This window comes from Teleopsis dalmanni, chromosome X (assembly GCF_002237135.1).
Source record: "Teleopsis dalmanni isolate 2A chromosome X, ASM223713v2, whole genome shotgun sequence".
Lineage (NCBI taxonomy): Eukaryota > Metazoa > Arthropoda > Insecta > Diptera > Diopsidae > Teleopsis > Teleopsis dalmanni.
In genome coordinates, this window is record NC_051848.1 from 47,733,532 (window position 1) to 47,758,528 (window position 24,997).

A 24,997-nucleotide genomic window follows, 5' to 3' on the forward strand; every position below is an offset into this window, starting at 1 on the left:
TTTGTATCTGCTAGATTACCAACGTTTATTTTCAAATAACATTTATTGTAAGTTGAGTGTTGAAGTTAAGTGGATTAATTACTTTAGGTTATGAATTTTTGCTATTAGAATGGTATCTTATCTGTGGGTGGCCAATTGATCACCCTCTATAATAACGTATAATTTGTAGCATTAAAAACATTAAGTTGCAATTTTAACGACTGTGACTATTTTTGTTAGATTTTTGGCATTTGAATTATTTTAATTTATTTTTATTCGTTTTTGACTAATTTAATTAGATTATTTATATTAATTGAAATAGGAACAGCCTGTGTGTTAAACACAGGATCCGTAGTAAATAACTATGGCTTTGTTTACATCGTGTAGTTCTGTTACTCTGTAACGTTTATGTGTTGTCATGTGTGCGAGTATGTATAATGTATAAGAGAAAAAATACATAAAATTTTAATTAAAACACAAAATCACCTTACGAATATTAGTAAATTTACCATATTTTAACCATAATTTCACAAATTAATTCTACTAACTGGCAATATGGCCAGCGACTTACTGTTGCTGTATGAGTAATTGTTCGACTTGATCGGCGGTGCGCAACAAAAATGCTGCGCTCTCGCGATAGGCAGAAATCACTTGACGTGCTGCGGTTATTTCATTGGGACTCAGCTTGTGCGTTAGTAGTGGGGGTGCGCGCACTGCAGCCGTATCAATTTGAGCCCCCAATGAAGCTGTGGCTATACCCTGCTGTCCCGCTTGGAGTTGCTGTTGTTGCTGTTGCTGCTGCTGTTGTTGTTGTTGCTGCTGCTGCTGCTGCTGTTGTTGTTGTTGAATTTGTTGCAGTTGTGTGGCGGTAACCAAAGTGTTATTGTTATTAATGTTGGTTGAGATATTGCTCAACGCAGAAGCTGTATTTGTGGGTAAATTATTGTTACAGTTGCCGGAAACATTAATAAATGAGTTGGAGGATATGTTGGTAGACGTGTTCTTCATTGAGAGATCAGTAGGTGTAGCTGAAAGGTTTATAGTAGTTGCTTTAAAATTCATTGGACATAAGTATTAGTAAAAAAAAGAAAACATTTAGACAAATTAATTTACCATTGCCTAATCCGGTCACACTTGGAAAATAGTTGGGGTAAGTTGTTGAACGTCCAGCCACAGCTGCAGCTGCAGCTGCCACAAATGGCACCGCTGCTGAAGGCGACGCAAAATCCGATGACCTATAAAGTGGACTTGTAGCTGGTAGTCCAGCTAAACCAGCTGCTGTGGAAGCTGCAGCAATACCGTTGGCTATTGTATTTCCATTGGCCAATGCACTTGTCAAGGGTTTTATATCTAAACTTGTTGTGCTTCCCCCGATACTTGCATTCGAACTGAGTGCTAGTGGTGAACTGCGTGCTGAGTTTATGCTGCCACTTGCATTGGATGAAGCGGCAGCTGCAGCAGCTGCTGCGGCCGCCACAGCAACAGCCGGCGTCAGAGACAATGGGTCAGCTGTTTCTGAATTTGTTGTAGAACGTGCGAAACTAGTGCTAGTAGCAAATGGTACAGTTGTTGCTGTAACTGAAGTAAGTCCCTCAGTTGGCATTTGAACTGATGTCATTGTCGAATTACTACCACCTACTGTAGTTACTGAACTTGTGGCAGCAACAGCGGCTGCAGCAGCCGCCACTACTGAACCTGGGGCTGGTATTGCATGTGTAATGGGTTCTAGACCTATGCGCATACGTTTGGCGTTCATTGATTCGTTCTCACAAGCAATTGCCAAAATTTGTTCAGCTTGCACGGATGTGAGATGTGCAGGTGTAGGACGGGTCTAAAATGAAAATTTAAGCTGTATGTAGGCGTAGTATAAAAATTTTTTTGTTTAAATTATAATATATTTCAATTTAATTTTGTGTATAGGAAAGAGATCGTCTATAATTCTCGGATCAGTTTAAGCATGTACAAGAAGGGCAACTTTTAAAATGCCCTCATGTCCTTTAAGTGGTCGGTATTGGACAATGGACTAAAGAAAAATGAAAAAATTACTAAATGAGCAATAACACAATATAAGAATCAAAGATCTTTGGTAGTACTAAGGATACCAGAGATTTAAAACAACTTGGTTAATGCGCTATATAATATATTGTACCTCGATGATGAAATCAAAATCTGTTATAAAGCAGTGATTCTATTATTAAGCTATCTAATTTGCTTTAAAATGGATAATACAATATAAGAACCAAAGATCTTTGGTAGTACTAATAATACCAGAGATTTAAAATAACTTGGTTATTGTACTATATAATATATAGTACCTCGACGATGGAACAAAAATGTGTTCCAAAACAATAATTCTATTATTAAGCAAGTAAATTCGCTTTGAAATTGATAGAAAAATATATATATATTTACAATTAAAAAAATATACATATATGACCATGCATTGAAATAATAGTATAAACAAAAAAATATATAGAGCATTCGCGAGCTTGAGTAACAAGCTCGGTAATCGCGTAATAGGCTACAGTGGTAGCCTATTAAATTATTTAAATTATTAAATTATTTAAATTAAATTAAATTATTAAATTAGTAAATTATTTGATTGTTGCCGTTTTTAACTGTTTCTATGGCACTTGGGTAGCAAGTGGACGATTCTACCGGAGAATCGTGAATACCCCTTATTGTGTTTATTATATTGCTTCAAGTTTCGATGACACAATATCAACAGAGTGTATAAAAATCAGGAGAGAAAGAAAATATAGTATGTTTTGCTAATTCTATAATTGCACGACATATTCTGTTACTGATTCAAGATTTTATTTAAATTCAAGACAGAGTAATATTGAGAGAAATAAGTCCAAAAAATATTTTATTGCAATGGTATTTTGGCTCTTCTTTTATGTATGCTGTACTCAGTCTTCGGTGACTCAGTTATGTCTGTGTGAATAAGTCTTTTCGAACTAAGGACTGAATTATTACAACACAGAAAATTTATTTATATATATATATATTTACATATATATAGACATATAAAATAAATTTTTATTACAATTTAGACAATTGACTGTTACATTACTATTAAATTCCCGTTCAACTTTTAACAAACGGAAAATTAGGGTAAATAAGATTATAAAACTTCCATATGCCAAATAATCCATACATAATAAATAAAAAAATATTTATTCATTTATTTAGAAACGTTATAATTAGGATTTTCAAAATCTTTGCAAATTTTGATGTTGATAGTAGACATATATATGTATAATATATTTGTGGTTAAAAGCAGTGAAAGGCTCGGCTGGCAATCCCAGCACCGAACTTAGTTGAAGTGGACCAAATGTCTCCTCACCTGAAACTATCTGATTACAAACAAATCCACAAAAAAAAAATGGCTCTTTGCTTCTCATAGGATCTACGGGAACTAATATAAAGGAGTGGAAGAGACGCTTATCAAGAAAATATTGTAGTTTTATTAACATAAAATAATAAAAATAATTATTTTTATTATGAGTTGTGACAAAAGAAGTGTATAAAGTTGGTAAATTGATAAATTGACATAGAGATGGTCGCGAAAAAAAAATGAAATAAAATAAAATGGTACTGTTAAATATTTAAAATAATAATAAAAATAAAAGTGCAAAAAAAAGTAGTGCAATAAAAAAAAATAAATCAAAAAACAGTAAATATAAACAAACTATTAACATATTAAAAATATAGTTTCATAAAAAATATATTGTAAGGTAGGCAATCAATGGAATTATAGTCAATATTAAAAGAAGATGGGAGATTATTTTCAAGTAAATGAAATAATCTTATATTTTTTTAAGTCTATATTTAGATAGTGTGGTGAATACAAACTTTTCAAAAACCAGTAAAGGAAAGTTGATATTTGAGCTGGAATTTAGATCCCCTGTAGCCATAGCAGTGGTAGTTCTTTAATTCATAATTAAGGGTTTAAACTGCCATATAAATGTAGTAGATTTAAAATATTTATTCTAATTAATTTATAAATTAAACTGTATAGTAGTATGTATGTATGGCTACATGTTATTAAAAATTATTTATGATGTATTCGTCTATTGTGAAAAAAATATAGTCATTTTGATCATTTAGATCATTGGTATTTTTATAACTTACTGTATTGTCCCAACCATCTCGAGTCTTTTTGTTTCTTCGGCATGATTTCAAGTACGTTCGTATACGTTTTCGGGAGCGGTCACTGAATTCTGGAAACTGCCTGGCACAGGAGTCAATAATTGCTTGAATTTTTTCTTTTGGTTGCTTTGAAATTGGAACGATGCGATCTAGATTTTCATCAACAAATAAGCGTACAAACATCTATAAAAAAAATAGAAAAACATATAAAACTTTATTATATTATGAATTTTGTATTTTATCAGCAAATGTGTATATGCTATCTCTATTAAAGTACACGTGGAGTGATGCCAACTATTACTTTAAATTTCTAAATCATTGTTTCAAAAATTGTTACTTATGTAGCCAATGTATTGCATTTTAACAGAATCAAAATTCAGTCTAAATTATATGAATCGATTAATCTCTAAGTTCTTTAATTTTTCTGAAGACGTCCTGCCGAGTTTACTGTTCTGAAACTAGTCTGCTTGGGAGAATTGTTTGGTCTTATTCTACAGGAAAACAAATTGCGGAACGGTACCATATAATTAATGATGGTATAAAAGAGGCTTCGAAAGCAGAAATCAAAGCTGCTTTATTTCTAAGATAGTAGAGATGTTTTGATTTAAAATTTTTGAATAGATTTATTTCACCCGCCTATTTCTCTGTTGATACTGAAAAAGGATTCCAGTTTCTTCAGTGCGACATTGTTTTTTCTGTCAAGGAATGACCTTGGTTTTGATACCGAAAACCCATTGCTTAGAATTCGTTTAATTTCATACGCCCATTAATACCCATTACCAATATAATGTAGTAGTTTTGTCTTTGGTATTAAAAAAAGCTACTGCATGTGTGTAGGGCTAGGTTGAATTAATAATCTTATAGAACTTGGACAACTGCGACTTTTATTGCAGCCCAAAAGGTTTCATAGCAAATTGACTGTTTGTATTTAATATGGAAGTAACATACGTTTTTCTTTGAAAAAAAGAAAGGGACAAGGTGTGAAAAAATGAAATGTGACTTTCCAATTTAGTTTACTACTTCCATAAAGTTCTCAGAAATTTTGAAAATTTTGCAACAATAATTTCATTTTGAAGAGATCTCTTTTTTTAAAAAAGTAACTTTAATGTACTTAAATGACTGTCAATTTTTTTTTTTTGACTTGAGTGACAGTGTTTGAACATTAAGAATGATATATAATACATACTTAGAATTTCAGCAATAGCTTTTTGTATAAATTACACAGACCAAAGCTCAAATGCACGTCTAGAAAAGGATAAGACAACCTCCTCCATCATGTACAGCACTTCTATTGTATAATCGACTATTTGCTGTAATCTCTCTCATTCACAACTACAAAGATCTGAAAAATGTCAACGAAGTATCTACTTAATACTCTATATATATTAAAGTCGAAACTGACCGACTTGGAAGCATGTATGGTAATTCAATAGTAAAATTGATTTTTTCATCTATTTTTTTTGTTTTGAATAATTATTTCTTTACTCACATTAAATGCTTTCAGTCGTTCTGGATCATGTGTGGCTAGTTTTTCGTCTAGTTTATCATCAGAATCATCTTCAGATCCTTCATCTTCTTCTTTTTGCCCAGATGAATTTGTTTCGTCTTGTCCTTCCATTGGTGAATTCATATCAGTTCGAGGTACTGGTGACAATGAAGTATCTATTTTGCCACTTGCTGCCGCATTTTGTGCTAAAGCATTTTGATACTGCGCCCATAGTCCACCAACAACGCCTAAGTCAGGACCTTCAGTACCATTTCGTACTGCATTTGAGTTCTGATAATTCCAAGCAAGTAACATAAGCTTAAGTTTATCAGCGTCTTTCATTAGACCAGCATAAGGGTCGGTATCTGCATTGCTGTCACTGCCAACCGACGATTCAGTAGCTATTGGTGCCGGTAAAGTTTCCTGAAAAAAAAAAAATAATATAGAAAACTCTTAGTCTTATACTTTCAATAGAATTAAATCAATAAAATATAATAATAATAAAATTGAACTTTATTTGTGTAAATAATGCCCAATAAATATTGTGTGAAGAACAGAATAGAACGTGAGAAGTCAACAGAAGTCAATAATCAGTGTTTTTATGACTTGTCGTGAGAATTATAAATATGCAAGATGATTTGTTTATAGTTAATAAATATTGTGAATAAATTTTATATATATTGTTCATTATCGTTCAACATCTTTTGTCACCTTCCTGCAAGTTGCCTAATATTATTATATGATAGCTCATATTCTCTTCTTCTGACTTAACTCAAGAAGAATGTAGTATATAGTCACATTTATTGACGTGAATCAAAGAAAATATGAAGAAAAAAAATAAATTTAAAAGAAAGAAAGTGATGATGCATTTTATAGACAATTTTGAATCTACATTAAGATCCCATTTATATGATAACATATATGTATATAATGCATAATAACAAATATATAATATAATAAAAAAGAATGCTAATTAGAGCTGCTAATATACCATTAACTATTAAAGTTGAAGGTGCTTTTGGTGTTGATGGTTTTTTGATTATTTCGTTAAATTAAAAAAGTTATATATTTAAAGTATATATTTTAGATAATAAGAAAGAATTTTCAATTAAAAACAATTGTTCAGTTTATATGACAACTATATTTAAAATTGAATTGATATGTTAAAACTTTGTGTATTCTGTCATACGAGGATCACTATTCATATTTTGAATATGTTTACGATGATTAATTACGACATTCCACGTTGATTGCGAGTATCAGGAGAAGAGCGCATCGATAAACTTACTTCTACATTTGGGGATAAAGCACCGTCCTTTGCGACTGTGAAATGGTGGTACTCGTACAATGATTCTAATCGTGGTCGCAGTTCACTTACTGACGAAGTTCATATTCGTGAAGGTCGTTTGAAATCAGTTGTTGTGCTAGAAAACATTGATGCTGTGCAAAAACTGATAATGTAAACTGATAATCATCACGCGACATACTGTGAGATTGAGATTGAAGGAACTCTAGGCATTAGTTCCACAAACATACTCGTATATAAAATATAGCACAATTATTTAGCCGTGAGAAAGGTTTGTTCTCGTTGGATTGTATATAGACGTATATAAGATTATAACAGGTGATGAATATATATATATATGCGTATGAGCCGGAACATAAACAGCAGTCAACTGTGTGTGTGTTTCAAGATTAACCAAATCCAATAAAAGTTGTTCATGCTCAAAACATTACAAAAAAAATAATTGCTTGTTTTTTCAGAAAAACTGTTCATGGGGCAACAACACCATTACAGGAATGTAAAAAGGTCATTTGGACCATTTGTTTACCGGAAGTCTTCAGTGAAATACGGAAAACAAACAAGCGCCGTCGGAAAATTCTCTATCTCCATCAAGACAATGCGAGTGTTCACACATCTCGTCTAACAACCTTTTCAACAGTTTGAACACTCAAAAAATCGAATTGACGGATCATCTCATCTGCCGTACAGTCCTGATTTGGCACCCACTGATTTCTTCTTGTTCACGAATGTCAACAGCAAGAATAAATTGGTAATTTTTGTCGGCTGAAGAAGCAGAAACCATTGTTGCATTTAAAAACCATGTTTTGGATGTGTCTAAAACCATGAAGAAGATTGGGAAAAATGCTTTGACAAATGGTTCGAACGCATGCCGAGTGTATCTGTATTAATCATAAAGGAGAATACTTCGAGAAACAATAAAGCAATTTTCAACGACAAGTGCGTATTTTTTCATTATTAGGCTCAAAATATAATTAGTGATCCTTGTATCATAAAAGGTACATTCTGCACCAAATTTTATTTGAATATTTGTATCAAAAATAGAAAAATGTGATGCCTTTCTTCAATTTATATGGCAGCTTTATGGTTCGATTTCAGCAAATCCAACAAATGAGGTTATATTTTAAAAATTATGCTAGAGTTTTAAAGTTGAAGTGGATATATTTAAAAATAAAAATTTTTCAGACGAAAACTCTTGTCTGATTCGACAGTTTATATATCCGTTATATCTAAATCTGAAGCAATACGAACATAATTTTGTGTATTCTCTCTTATGTACTTGTCGAGCTTATTTAGACTATATATTTACTTCATGGGATGTACGACGTTTCCTTCAATGCGTTACAAAAATTTTGATAAACCTAATAGGTATACCTTTTGTTGGGTAAAGGGTATAAAGATTAACCACAAGACTACCGGAGATTTGGTATGTTCATAAATATATAAATAAACGTTTTATCGTACGGTTTTTATTCTTTAAAGTCACGTCAGTATAAGAAAATAGCTTACATATATGTCACAAGAAATTCTTATAGTTGTGTTTGCGATTTATTTCAATATCTTTCGTAATTCGATTAATACAATTTCTGCAGCACTCATACGCACTGAGGAACCTGTTATATGCATAATATTAGAGTATGCCTATAATAACTTTACTATTAGAGCTAAGTTTTTTTTTTTTTGAATACGGTATATGATAGCCTCAAACAAATAAGACTGCAATTTCTTCTTAATTAAAAATCGAAAATGGTGGTGTTGATTTTACATACAACTCTATTCAGCAAATTCTGCCTGTAGAAAAATTGTATTTACTTGACAAACTGTGCGGTTTGGATTGATTGGTACAAGGGTCTAATATCTTGCAACTACTTTTTTGAAACTATAATTTTTTCTTTCAAACCTGAACATGACTTTTACTTTATTAAAAATTTCAAGTATTTGTTATCATGCTAATGAAAAAAGCATAATGCATAATAATGTCATCATGTATAATGGCTACTATCGTATATCATATAATTTTTATAATTTTTAAGAACTTAAAGACCAATGGGCTTCATTGGTGAATGTGAGCTAATATTAAATTATTAATATTTATTTTTCGTATATCATTACATTGTTTGAAGTTTGCCAATAGGTGCGATTAACATCATTATTGAAATCTTGATAGATAATTTTCGAAGGGTATTTCAGCACAAAGCTTTAAGGGTTTTCGTCAAGATGGACCTAAACGACAAGACTTAAAAAAAAGTTTACATAAAACTTTTTTAAATTTTTAGCTTCAGTTTTAAAAGAATTCTTGTTACAGTGCTCTATAATGTGCTCTATTAAAATACCTAAACAGTAAAAGCTTTATTTTTTGCGTATATTATAAAAATTTTAAATATGGTATAACTTTGAAAAATACTATTTTGGGGATATGAATTTAGAATTTCAAAAGTATATTTATTTCCTGATTTTTGAAAAATACTTGTTTAAAAAAGTATGCTTTCACAAAACTGTTACAATTCCAATTCCTAGGTAGTGATAGACAATATGCTTCAGAAAATGTTTCACTAAGAATATATACTAATCGGTGTACTATTCGAAATATTGCAGTTAAATAATATCAAAAAAAAATTAATTACTTTTATTTCTTTGAACATAAATTTTATGAAATATTTTTCTACATAGTTTATCTACATACTACTGCCGAATCAGTTTCAATTAGGATATATCTTCTATATAAGCCGATTTTTATATGCATTACATTTTACGGCAAATTGTATAGAAATTGTCCTGAAAGATGGATACTGACACATGAGGTGGCTTACAGTTTTCTCATCAATCATAGAACCACAATTCGACAAAAGTCGTTAATGACTAAAATAAATCTTTGAATACCCAGTTGGCTGTCAGTACTGATTTCGTAGTACTGAATTAGATTCGATGTACTTGAAGCTGATGATTGGTATGAATTTTGTCTAATTAAGGCCAGGTGAGATGTGTTTTTTGTGGTATTCATACTTTCTTTCTTTAATATCTATTGAAGAATATGAACTTTCTTTTGTTCGACCGACTAGTTTACAAAAAAAAAAATATAACAGAAATAAGCAAAAGAGAATCTGTAAATAAGGCAAGTTCGAAATATTTTTTTGTAGAAACAGTTTTTATAATACCAAATTTGTAGTCATGTGTTTATTACTTCAATGGTTTGAAAATTCTGAAAGGAGTATTCATAGTAATTGTACTTTTTATTCCTAGAAACATTTTCCATGATAGATTTTGAGATTTCATGATTTAGATTCCTCACTTACTTTCTATTTTGGCTATAACAATCCGTAACCGGGTTTCGGATTGTTTCTTCAGGCGACTCCCCTGTGTAAGCGCCTTCTCCAGCCTGGTACATCAAGTCCCGCTAGTGCTCCCTTAAATTGATTACATTACTGGAGCCACGATCTATCTCTACGTCTTCCTCCAAATACTACTGCTTTAAATATTTTTTTGACTGGGAAGTGACATTTATTCGCACGACATGACTAAGGCAATGAAGCCGCTAGATATTAATTCCTTAAATTATATCAATGTTGTAGTCGTAGCCTATATCGCTCGTGGTTCATTTGAATGCGGTAGTCGTCGTAAACTTTAAAAGGACCAACTTACGAAAAACTTTTTTCTTGTAAACTCTTACTGCTATATTAAGTACTCTTCTCACTTTATTTGGAAAATTAAGTGATTTTAACAGAAATATAAAACGGATCTATAATGGATATAACGGTTAATGTTGCTTGCCTTCACAAACAAATTTAAAGGCAACACAATAAACAATAAATGTTTATGAATGAATGTTATGACCGTTATATTAAAACGCTTTTTTTTACTTACCTTACTTTACACATACTTTACACCTTAATCTTAAAATTTCTATCAAAAATATTTCCCATACAATAAATCTGTTGACTTATTGCGGAGACAATAGGCCTTTAAAGATATCAATAATTAATAAATAATTGTATTTCTATGTTATATCAAATTTGGATTTCTGTTTACACGAATATAAAAAAGACTACATATGATGACAACTAAGAGATACTCTTTTACTCTGCAGTAGTTCCTTCAGCAACATGAAAACACAAATGCAATAAAACAGTAATATTTAAATTTATAATAGTAAAAATTTTGATTGTCAATCAAGAAAAAGCCCTTGCTCCAACAGCACCTGTAGATCGTGTCTGCCTCGCCGAAGTAAAAGACACTGCAACATCTGTTGCGTTACCATCTAGGATTATTCAAATTCAGCCTTAACCATTCGGGCACCTGAACAAATGCTTAAACATCTGCTAGAAAAAAATTAGCTTAATATTTGCAAATATTCCAATATCTTCAAACCCAAATTACGAAAAATTTGAGACCAAAAATTTTTTTTAGCTAATTGAGGTGACTTCCACCTCGCTCCATTTCATCGCGTTCAAAACATGTTTTTTTAACTATTGTCGTAAAATCGTGCAACAGCCGGTACTGTGTCCAGAACAATCCTATTGTACCTATCGCTATTAATTACACAAAGCTCTTTAAAGCTTTGTGAACAAACTCCAGAACTCCAGTCCAGAGAAGAGCTCTTAATCGGTTCGAGTATGACACTCACAAAGACTGCTCAAAATATACTGGCAAACCTATTTTATTTTATGGATCCGTTTAGAAAAAATAATATTATTTTTTTCCTTAAACGTACAGAACTTTGAAATTATTTATATATAAATGGCTTTGTGACTCCAATATCAACATATGCTATTCTTGACTGTAGGTGTAAAATCCATTATTCGTTAGTAATTCCAAAATCGACTCAAAGATTTTTTTACTATTATTCTCGGTTTTTGCTGGCCAGGATATCTTAGAAATGGCTTAGTCACTCAATACCAACTACTACTGCAAATATTTACCGAGCATAGCATTTGTGTTGGTTGAGTTGAACTTGAAGAAAAATTTATAAAAAAGTGTGGTTCTCTAGACTTTGTATATTTTTTCATTTGTTTTCTTTACTCTATTTTCCTTTCGAAGTTCATTAGTATTTCTTCTTTTCGTATTCTTTCTATCACAGATTCTAACAGGGTTTATACGCTTCTTCTTACTGCCTTTTATTGGTTCTATAAGTAGCGTTTTAGGTAGCATTGCAGTAGTTGACAACGGTTTTGACTTTGTCTGTACCAAGCATTGCTCCATTTCCATGCCAGTTTTGTGTTACAGTCAAGTTTAAGCTTTCTTCTGTAGACAGATTTACTTTGTGTTGTAATTTTTTCTGTTTTATCCTTAACTATTTTAGTTTCAAAACAAAGGATAAGATAGTTTTTGTATTTGGATGAAATACATTTGTACTCGAATATAATTGATTTCTATATATTTCTTGCTTTGTGCATTCGTATATTACGTCTGTCTATTACAGTTTGTATTTTTATTCAGTATAATAGCCTCCTAGTCAACAGAAAATCAATATCGGAATTCATTCGCACACGGATACACCATTACTTTCGCTTTTAGTACTCAAGAGTTCGGCAAGTATGCAGAAGCTTAGAACGATGTGCGCCGAATATAAAATTAGAAATTCGAGCACATCCAACCAAACTAAGAAAAAGAAAACGAATCGCTTACTTTAACTGCTGTATTATTGTGGGGTTTTGCGAATGCGAGTAGTGCCCTCACTAAGAGGTCTAGAATATGCAAAAGTAAACATTGTAAATGGAAGTGGAAAACGTGGGTTGAGAAAGTTTCCATAAAACAAAACCTCATCATCATCGCTGCAGTCTTTGTTTTTGATTTGTTTGCTATTATCAACGTAAATGCTGTTGTTGGTATCGTCACTCTTAAATGTACATACCAAAATATAGCCTCGCACAGCATCGACGGGTAATCGTATGTATGTAGACGGGTGTCTGCCTGGGCTCAATTGCTGCTTACGTTATGTTGTGCCTTATTATGCGCTGTAGTATATGCGTTACAAGTCAATTCACCGGTATGAGACGTGCCCATTTTGTGTTGGTTTTCATCAGTTCAAAGTTACTTTCTTCTTGCTGTGCCTTTTTAAGTTGCGCAATTTTTTCTGCTCCTTTGCAGCATAAGATGTTTTTCTTCATTGTCGGCACAGCAAAACAACGTTTGCCACTCCGCTAGATACATGAGGAATAAATACAGTGGGGGACGAAAGTCTGTATACGACATCCATTTTTACTATCTGACTAGTTCAAAAACATTGTGAAGAAAAGTTGTGATGTAGGTTTCTTTGAGATATGTTTTTAAAAATAAATTTTCCAAAAATAAAAAAAAAATATAAGCTGAAAAAACTTGTTAACAAACCAAAAAAAGGAAGTACAACTTGCGTGGTACGTAATGCTTCAAATACTATATGCAGCTTTGAGCATTTTAATATTTGGTCAAATATGGACATACCTATGTATATGTTCATAGATGTCCAACGTCAAAACCACAAAGTTAGCAACGATTTTAAAAGTCTAAAAAGAGTTCTCTCTCTGCCAGTCAAAGTTAATGTTACTAACATAACAAAACATAATTTTTTAATAAGTTAATTTCAATTTTTTTAATTTGTTTTCTAAGTACATACTAGGTGGATTGATAAATACCCGGCCTAAGTAATAAAAACGTATCTCTTTTTGGAAAGTTACATTTTATGTTAAAGTCGGTTTTATTTTTTTTAAAAATATAAACTTTTATTTCGAACGTTATTTATTTTTTTGTATATTTCTATACGTATTTAGGCAAATTAGCTTTTGTCTTCATCAGGAAAAATCCAAATATACCTATTATATATACATATATATATATATATATACATATATATATATATACATATATATATATACCTATATATATGATGCTTTAATATAATCGTATTTTAGCTCGACATACTGAATCCGAAAATCTTTCAACAGTTGGGTACCATTTAATTGATATGATTTATCAAGTCCTCCAAACTATACCTAAGTTTCCAATTCAAATTCATCAGTTGATGCAAATCTCTTTCCCTGGAGCCATCTTTTCAAGTTTGGAAACAGGTAATAGTCACTGGGGGCCAAATCTGGAGAATATGGTATATGAGTAAACAATTCGTACCGTAATTCATTAAATTTTGCCATGGAAGTGTGAGCGTGAGTTACTACTCAATATGCTTTGAAATCAGATAATTATCAGTCCACGTACTATAACACAGCTCTTAACTTAACATATATATAATGATGATTTAATTTATAGTACCATATAAGTATATAAAATAAAGGAAGAATGATAAGTTGTTGTAGATTGAACAGCAATAGAACGGTGATTATTAGTGTTTAGTTTTAGTGTTTATTTATAAAAGTTAGTGAACATAAGTTGTCTGAAGTATGGTTGATTTCAGCTTGAGCACGGTGACCGTGTCACTAAAATTTTTAAAGTTTTATATAATGTTGTGTTTGTTGAAAACAAAACCAAAATAAAATGAGACTAATTTGCCGTTCGAGTAGCTCAAATATTTGAAAGTATCTCAAATATCTCCGAGTAGCTCAAGCATTAAAGCTATATTAGTTGTCGTAGGTTTAGTGAACTTAGAATAAGTTAATTGAACACACACAACCCAAGTCAACATGTAAACACAAACAACACAAGTTCAATCCGATCACCAAATACTTTGTGCACAAAGAAATGCAATGAAATTGTTTAAGCTGATATAAAACAGTTTCCAAAATTCATTTGATTGTTGCGTTTTCCTTTATTTTTATTGCGGCACGATTAACTTGATGTTCTAACTATTCGAGCAATTCGATGCTTTAACTGTTCGAGCATATCTATGCTCTAACTCTTCGAGCAATTCTATGCCCCAATTGTTCGAGCAATTAAATGCTTTATGTGTTCGAGCAATTCGATGCTATAACTGTTCGAGCAATTCGATGCTCTAACTTTTCGAGCAATTCGATGTTTTAACTGTTCGAGCAAATTGATGCTTTACCTGTTCGAATAATTCTATTCTCTATCTGTTTCTAACGAAATGTTGTTTTACCCTCTTGCTGATGACTTCTGTTTTTTATTATTTTTTTTAATTTTAGGACTTTTTCATTTGTGACTGGTTTTGCATCAAAAATTTTTTTTTAATTTTAGGACTTTTTCATTTGTGACTGGTTTTGCACCTTATCTTATTAAAAAATGACATTGACTATACTTTTTATAATTTACGTTTCACTTTATTCTGTAATTGTATTCCACATTGTACCAGATGCCGTTTAATTTTAAATTTACTGCATATCCCGTATTCGTTGACAAAATCATTATTTGTTGAAATGCAGATAAGGCCTTCGAACTGTGAAGCGGGCTCCAACAACAACGGCAATAATTTCAAAATCTATACCATCAAAAGATATAGAAAATCAACTTAAAACAACCGATCATTTGACAGACATAAACGACTTAATAAGATTCATCAAAATAGTGGAATAAATATTCGAATTTTGAGGAACAAATGAATAATAAAGATCATTTGCTTTCCACATCATCATAAGTGAACGCATCTGGTGGATAGCATCCAGGATAATACAGAATCTAAGTCAGAAAATAACAATAGCCGTAATTTTTTTTTAGAGCCAAAAAAAAAAAAATACTCGCAACTTACGAATAGAATAGAACATGTGAAGCAACCATAGTACTCTTAAAATCTTCAGAGTTAGGTTTTACTCGCAAAAAATTTGAAGTCTTAAGTTTTAGTGCAGCCAAATTCAAAAACCAGTCTATTGTGAATTTTTAATAGAAATATGTTGCAAAATAGAATATATTGCAGTCATTCGTTAAAATCATATGAACATTTCATTTACTAATAAGTTCGAAAACATAAATAAATTAATTAATTTAAATATATAATATAGAAATAATGGAAATTGCTCTTCTAATTATTCTATTTTGTTTTCTTTTATTTAAATTAATTAAATTGTAGTGTTTACAATTTTAATATATCGTATTATACATAACACAATAAAAAACATATGTATGTTAAAAAAAGCATTTAACATATTTTAAAAGTGATTCCAATTTGTCTGAACCAGACTTAATGCTGTTTTTTTACAACTCTGAAAGAAAAAATTATGGCTAGTGAAGGAAATGAGTCTGAAATTAAAATTAGACTTCAAGTTAGGGACAACATTCGTCCAAATTTATAAAAAGTATGTTATATATCTATTAAATTAAGTATTCTCAGTAAAGAGTTTTAATATTTTAATAATACCAAAAATAAAATAAATAAATTAAAAAAAATAAATGTTAATTGACCATTTCTGTATGGTTCTATTAGCGTTAATCAAAATTTAACAGACACTCTATTAGAGAAATTGAATCATACTATTAAGGTTTGCATAAATAAAAGCATAAAACTCGATCTCATTATAATTTTATTCACAAAGTTAATCTTAGTGGATAAAAGCAGGAAAATTATTTTAAGATACAGAAACTGGTAAAAATTCAGAGAAAGAATAGAGAAAAATAACACGCTTATACAAATAAAGGAAAATATATTATTGCTAATAGACTGAAAGGTCACCATACTAACAATAATAATGCATTTAAAAACAGCAAAAGCCATAGGTACTACCGCAATCATGATATCAAAAGAAGGTGAGGAGAAATCTTTAAACAGGGTGATACAATTAGTAAGTATGAAATGTCACAGAGTTCATTTCTTTCGTATTTGAACCAAAATTAACAATTGTGTTTGGGATTGTACCAAATAGCTTTTTTTTCTTAGATTTTTAACTTAGTTTATAAGATAGTGCAATAGAAAACATGTATACTTAATGCACTTAAAATAAATAAAAATATAATATTGTGTTTTGAATATATTGTTTTTTAGAATTAGTGGATAGCCAGTGTTGATATCATCGGTATACCTTTTCCGGTTCATTATTCTGTCATATTTCATTGAATGTGGTGACCTTCTAATTTTAGAGATATATAGAAGTAAATTCTCCCAATACATATAAAATGGATTCTGGTTATTTGCAATTATGAATACATATGTTTTAGAACGGTATCAGTATTCAACAAAGGTCTATATAATCAAGTTTCTATTGCTGCTATTCACTTATATTAATGTTATTTGTTTATTTATTTATTAGCACTTTCAGTTTCTTCTTTGAATTCTTATTATTTGTGGCCAAAGGTTTTTCTTACAGTAAATCGATAAAATGTCGTCGATGTTGTTTTTATAGTAAGTTAACATACGTTTTTTATCTTTCGCCTATACGTCGGTTGCGTTATAGCTTCAGACCCTATGGATATTGTATTATAAAATAATATACGTGGTCGGTGAGATCACAATCAGTCATTAAATATATTACGGGTTCCATATGCTAGGAATAATACGCTTAAGATCAGCGTATATAGTGAACGACTTGTCTGCTGCGATCATATTGTGCTTGACATAACACCTATATGTACCATTATTGTTAAGTTTTTATCCCTTTTACAGTTTATACATAGCAACGTCCTTATTTTATTTTTGACTAGACAAAGACCCACTGATTTCAACAACTTTCGCGCAGTTTAGATAGCTCTATCGAACATGAATTCAATTTTGATGAAATTTTTATAAAATCAATTAATAATAAAAGGTTTTTTTGGAGCTTGGTGGGGGATAGAATATTAAATTATACTATACTAAACAGTACAGTACTTTGTGGTGCTAATTCGGTAATACAATTTTAGTGATATATGTCAAACACGACTTTTTTCTAAGACATCACATTTTTACTTCTTGCCATTTCGTAATATAGATTTTTTTAACGAAAATAGAAATTCTGTAGCAGGTATATTTCACATTTAATATTCTTCAGTGAACGACATCAATTTTCACTTTGTGAATATGTCAACCAGCACAATTGTTGACGACGAGTTACTACCGAAAGAATCTTACATCTACAAAACGTCAATGCATCATGTGATGTTTGGTTCATCATGTCTGTATGTGTTCAGTATGGACGATATCATTCGGTTTGGATTTTATAGCGAAACAAATTTTCTGGACATATAATATTTTTAACGATGTTAGAAGAGATCTTAATATATCTGGCATCAAAAAATTCATAATTTGGTATAAGATAATAGACGAATTGAAAGATTTTAAAAATATATCCTATACTATTATTACAAGGTCTATTGTGGTTTTGAAGCTGTTATATAGTTTATAAATAAATACGTATTTACTTATATTAATTATTAAATATTTTTCGTCCATATTTTAATTTTGAAATATCTGCATATAAGTGTATGTCCGAGTGATGCAACTCGTAATGGAATATTGCTGCTTGCAATATAATATATGTATACTCTCTATCGAGTTCAAATTTTTGTTTATTTTTTTCTTCCTTTTTTTGATTTTTAGTTGCTCTTATTAAGGGTCGTTATCGATTATGTCGTCCCTGTGTATATAAAATTTTTTGGATTACACATTTTATATATGTGTTCATATTTTGAATTATGTGTATCGCGATTTTATGCATTTTTTTATTATAATCCGGAACTGAATTTTTTCTCAATTTATTGATATCACAAAACGTTTGCGTTACAAAATAATAACTAACTAAAAACTAAAACTACCTCGCACAGATCAAAGCCATACTACGCAACTTTGTATAGTTTATATATAGAAAAGCAACTTTGTATGGTTTGTATATATGTTAGAAATAGACAAAAATTAATTTTGAGATGGTCTTTGTGGCTTACAGAAGTTGTGTCGATGGAAGTCTGGATAGTGAAGTCTATGCGTCTATTCTCGTGTTTCGTTAACAGCAGCGACTTTACTGTTATTATTGCCTTTAACTTTGATCCAATGTTAAGGTTCCAGTACTGGTTCCACGTAGCACGAACCCTGTTTTATTAATTTACCATGCATGATGGTGAAAAAAAAACACAACTATTATTAATTCAAAATTTTTTTTTAATTTTTTTTGACTCTAATGACTCTAAACTCTAAAAGAATGGATTGGAAAGTTATTAGTTAATAATACATATATTAAAGCTATATTCTAAACTAGGAGGTAAGATGAAAAAAAATTCTCTAACTATAAGGGACTAGTGTTGAGATTCATGGTACCAAAGTGATAAGTAAATTATTATGAACCTTTACAATAGATCGGTGGATACATAAAGAAAGAGTAATCACAAAACGCAAAATATTTTTTAATTTGATAGTTGTTTAATCGTTTTTAAATATAATTAATTTTGTTAAAACTATATTTGCTGGCAAATGGGGTGTAACATATTTATACCAAAGTCAGTCAGAATGAGATGTATTAAAGTTATACGTATTAGCTTTTTCTGATTTTTTCTTGAAATGTGCTACTCGGAAGCAGGTTGATTAGCTGAACAAACCAGAAAGACTGCTCTTGCAATACATATATTTACATTTTCACATGCATAGAACTTAGTTAGGCCCCGGATAATTTTTATTATCCTATTTGAAAATTCTGAAACTGTTCAAATCATATGTTTTTGAATATAATATATTTGTGAATTTGTAAATATTTATTACTTTATGACCAAAATTATTATTATAAGTGCTGGCAATTATGTTCAGCTATTGTTACAAATAAAAATCAACAAGAAAAATTTTAATTATTATTTCACAATAATCTATATTTAAATCAATATTTTGACTTTAATCTGAAGTCGTATTTAGGAAACTGACATTCATAAAACAACACAGCAATCAACAAAATTCATATAATATATAAATATGTTCTTTGCATATAAATTATTAAGAAGTTCAAATATTTTTAAGATTGTATTATGAAATCTTCCCTCAGTTAATATATTTGTAAGCTTGTGTTATATTGTTCATATTTATATCATTCCAAAAATTTTGGAATTTTTCTTTCACTCCAACTACTCGACAAATTACAGTATTGAATCCATGTTACTCAGTCTTACTATTCAACCGATAAAAGGTGCCTAGATATTATTTTCGTTTATACATCAGTTTCGAGTAACCTTCCAGAACATGCAATCTCTTTATTTTCTTTCAAAAACCTATAACTTCCATTAGAGTAAATTCTCTATTTTGTGAGGTGTTAGTTCAATTTACAGTAGTACTCTGTCAGACTTCTAGTGATGATTTTTAATTGTTTGTGGTCCACAAATCGTTGAAGGTTGAACATTTCTATAAGTAATGTTAATTGCAACAGTCCTGGTATATTCTTTCTTTTCGTTTGTTTTAAGGACCGATTTGCTTTTTTCAATTTAATAATTATGCCTTTTTCTTATACTCGTTATACTCTCTCCTTGTGCTTAATTTCTTGAATTGTTCCATTTATAAAATCAACTAAGTTTCTTTCTGACATAGCATGAATTATATTGCTCCTAAAGACTTTTTACTGTATGTAAAGTATTTATTTTATCATCTTAATATGACTATAATTATATTGCTCTGAAGTCTTTCTATATTTGGATTCGTCAAATACTTTCTTCAGTGTATTTAATTTTATTAATTGTCCAAACTTTTAGTTTGATTTCATTACGACTATTTGATCCATTTTTTTAACTTGCTGACTTGAGTTTTCTATTTTATATTTCATAATAATTTTTTTATTTTTTTCTATAAATTTTTACTTGTACTTTGTTTTAATCACAAAACGTTTTTAATTTGAAATAATTAATATAAATTTTAAATATCATAAATATATTCCGATCAGATGATAAAAAATACTTTACTCAATATCTGTTTCATTTACTTATTCTTCTTTCCTTGATCAAACGCGAATTAACGTTTAAAGTGAGTTAGTATTTTAGAGACATTTTCGGCAATTGCGAGCTACCCAGAAATGGTGTTTTCGGACTTTACTCAGAACACTTAAGTTATCTGGGCATTTTATTGACATCATGGAAATTTTTGCTGAGTTCTTTCTGTGCTAAAATTTTTAATAAAAGATGGAAGGACTCAATGATATGCAGGCATCTGTATGCCACACTTTCCACTAAAAGGAAATCCAATATTTTTATTCAGATGCTCTCTAGAGATACCAGTCTTATGTAAGGTTCACTTAAAGGTCACTGCAAACTAGGAAACTATGCTAGAAGAATGAAACTCCCTTTTAGATGAATCTAGAATGCTAGGTATTAAGCCTCTCGCTCACATTTCCCTTCCCTGAATACTGGAATGGAGTTTCTATATTGTTGTAAAAATCTTCTTCATTCATTCCTAAGAGATGATTTTAGTGGGTTTAAGTCTCACACTGTGTCTTTCGATACTTTGCACTTACCGGAAAAAAAACCAATTTCAACTTATATATTCGGAAGTGTAACTGGAACAGTGGGAAGCTTGTTATGCTCACCGACATGTAAAAGTTCTTTTACTACAAAGGATGGCTTTTAGAAAGAAAAATTTGTGTTGATTTCGAGCAAAAAAATTAACAAATCTAAAAAAATGAAGTATAGTTTAACAAGCAAAACAAAGAAAAAATATTTATAAAGAAAATACAAATAAAAATAATATTAATTATAATTCAAAGATAATTCAAATAAACATAAAACTGCAATTTCTCGTCATTCCTTCACCTGTAAGTTAGCTTAAGCTTTTATATTGCTTATGAACTGATTTGACTTCTGAAGTTTTTAGCTCTCTTAATCGACTGCATATCGCTTAAGTCATATAAGTTTAGTTACCTGGTTTGTTTTTTTTCCATCCATACACCATGTATAGAATCAAACGTATAGAATTCCATATCAGTTTAAGACATGATTGAGAAATTTTTACTATTTAGTAAACGTATTAAAAAAAATGTATATAATATTTATTTAATATTCTATTTTTTCATTTTTAATTTATTTAAAAAAAACTGTATTAACAAAAATTATATAAAATATATTGAGAAAACTAATTATAATAAATACTTAAAAAAATTATATTATACCAATTATTTGTTAAAATTATTTATTTAATTTAAAAAAATAATTATTTCTGTAGTGATTAAAACATGTTAAAAAAATATAATTAAAAGTAGTTGGTGTTCAGTCATCAATGCTTACAATCGGTAGTTATATAGAAAAAAATTATTATATGTAATTATTGTTGTAATAATATATAAAATTATGTTTATTATAAATATTATTGGTATTACATATAAAAGCAGGAACTGTAATAGTTATCATTAAAAAAATAAAAATCAACCATTATTGATAAGAAATTCGCATTTTAAAACAAAACTCAAAAAATAATAATTAAATTTGCTTTATATTATATTTGTCAAAAGTAATTATTATCATATGCCTTTTATTTTTCCACGCATAAATAATTCTTACACTGTTATTTTTGCTTTAAAAATATAAAAATCAAGAATTACTTTTTTTTATGAAAACAAAATATAACTCACACGGCGTGCCTGATATTTTTAAAAACAAAAAATAAAACGCGTTTTGCATGTAATGTATTTGTTTTTATGATTTCTTAAAAAAGGGATTAAAGAGTTGGTGCAATTTAGACAACTTGAAATAACTATTATTTTCGATCCCTGTTTAAAAGTATTTAAAAATTTTTATAGAATTCGAATTTAGAAAAAATAGTATTTGCTATTAGAAAAAATATTAGTAATAATTTGAATATCTCCAAATTGGTCATATATGACCAATATATGGTATATATACCATACCGCAATTAGGTAACTATAACCGACACATATATGTAGGAACTATATTTGTATTACTTATCCAAAATCAAAAATTTATAATAACAAAAATATAAACTTTTGCTATACACATATGTATGTATCTATTAATTTTTCAAGCTAGAACCATCACAGGCATTTACTCCGGCGGTTGCGATGAGGTCATCCCACGAGTTGATGTATTTAACTGAATAAAAAAAAATATTGCAAAAGTAAGAAAAATAACCAAAACATATATTTAATATACTATAATAAACATATGTAAGTCCATCAAAAAAAAAGAAAGGATTTGTTTTTAGAACGGTAGAGTTTTCTTGTCAACTCATAATAAGTGACTTTTATAAAAAATTTAACTGAAACTTTTTTAATTAAATACGAGCATAATTTAAATTAGCACATACTGAACATAATTTTTATCACCGGTAAAAAGTAAATATGAAAAATTTGATACTGACACCTCCGTTTATTATTGTCCTATAAAGAAAAAATAATAAGAAAACATAAAATTAAATCTGACCATTATATGTATATCAAAACTAAGCATAGCAGACAAAATATACAAAAAAAAAAATGCAAACGAAAAGAAAAATATAGATAATCATAGACAAAAATATGTAAAAAAACAAAAATAATTTTATTAATAACATACTATTCATAATAAAAAAAAACGTACGTCTAAATTATTTACTACAATACTTATAATAACGATTAATTTCTATATTTAAACAAATCTTCCAAATATATGGCATACATACCACATATATCATATATCTTGTATGAATTTTTGTTGGACTTAGATAAAACTGTATTTCTCTTAATAAGAGGGCTGCCCTCTAGCGGATGCGGTTTACTTTGTTTTGTTTTTAATTTTATGTGTCAGTTTCCTCGTAAATGTATGGGGTGTTTTATAACTGCACGAGAACTTAAAATGATAATACAAGACAGACATATGTTGGAATGAAGTTGGCAATTTTTTTTATTATAATCTGGTACATGATCTCATGGCATTTATTTTTTGATTATGATTTCTGGTATATATCCGCCGTTTCATACGCAACTACGAGTTACATGATAAATTCGCTCAGTCTAATTTTTGACTATTTTTTGCAATAAATGTGGGTGTATGGTGTCAAAATTATGGAGGACATGAATAAAATATTATATATAGTATTATATATATTATTATTATAATATAATTATATAAAAATTAAAAAAAAAATTTATGACCGATCATGATATTGAAGATAAAGATAAAGAAAAGTTTACTGACAAGTATACTGTAGACTCACAAAATGAAAAATCGCTGAAAATAAATAATAAAACCCTGAAGAGTGAATGAGATCATAAAGATGAATTGTTACCTTTAGTAACATGTATTTCAAAAGCCACAATAGTATAGTGGGAAAGGGTTATCCATTTTGAAGCGATCATGGCTATCATGTGTACAAATTTTAACTGTAAAGACGATTAATTTAATAACTACAGAATATAACTTAGGATTAAACCTTCAACAAAGCCCATTTTTATTTTTTAAATGTAGATTTAAAGATTAAAAAATAAGACTATAGTGTGATAAATCGTCGTTGCGCATGTGCTGCATAGTAACAAAGCAAGTGTGAAAAACTGTCTTCGTTTTTCCCACGAATGCAACAGAAATCATTAAACGTGAGATTAAATCTTCTAATATGGTGTCCCAACACACTGTGATTCATCAACAACCCTACATTAAAAACATATCCTTACAGCGCATACACCACACTTTTTTTAATTAATTTTAATTATACTTAATTTGCTCCCAGATGTTTCTTTATTATTGAAGCTTTCTGTTTTATATTTTAACTTGCTCAATACAGGAACAACTGTTTACACGATGCCAGCGGTATGTCCAAATTTTGCATTTGTCCCAATGAATACCTCAGGTTTTTCATGTGATCAAATCGTCTCCGTTGCAATTGCCTACTATATCCTTGTATTTGAGAATTTTCTCGCTTTCCACACGAATATGACAGTAATCATTAAATGGCAATCTTCCAGCATTATTTTCTATCTGTCTGTGACACATCAACAATTCTTCCACAAGACGGATAACTTTACAGCGTACAGCAATAAAATAGTCAGACTTGTTGTTAATTAATTTGCTTAATTTTTTTATAGATGCTTGTATATCATTGAATCTTCCAATTTGTATCTTATTTTGCTTAATACAGAAAGTATTCAAAAAATGTTGGCATGATGCCAGCGGTATGCCTATATCTAGCAGTTGTTCCAATAAGTGTCTCAGGTACCTTATCTCGCCAATAACAGATGGAAAGCACTAAGGTCATGTGCAACTTCCAGGTTAACGTGGCCCACTTATAATAAAAATAAATCTCTGGAACTCATCATAAAAGATCGCGTAAACACTGCAAGGCTTAT

The 24,997-nt window shown here is 29.8% G+C and overlaps 1 protein-coding gene across 1 annotated transcript in view; it reads right to left on the bottom strand.

Annotated features, from left to right (window-relative positions):
- Positions 1 to 237: 237 nt before the first annotated feature.
- The window catches only part of LOC119689441 (mediator of RNA polymerase II transcription subunit 3), a 35,826-nt gene continuing 11,066 nt past the window's right edge, over positions 238 to 24,997 (bottom strand). Inside the window, exons 2-5 of the mRNA XM_038104272.1 lie at positions 5,624 to 6,043; positions 4,117 to 4,317; positions 1,093 to 1,810; positions 238 to 1,007 (exon numbers count right to left, since the gene is read on the bottom strand). Coding sequence (XP_037960200.1) covers positions 547 to 1,007; positions 1,093 to 1,810; positions 4,117 to 4,317; positions 5,624 to 6,043 — 1,800 coding nt within the window. The 3' untranslated portion in view covers positions 238 to 546. The remainder of the gene's footprint in view (positions 1,008 to 1,092; positions 1,811 to 4,116; positions 4,318 to 5,623; positions 6,044 to 24,997) is intronic.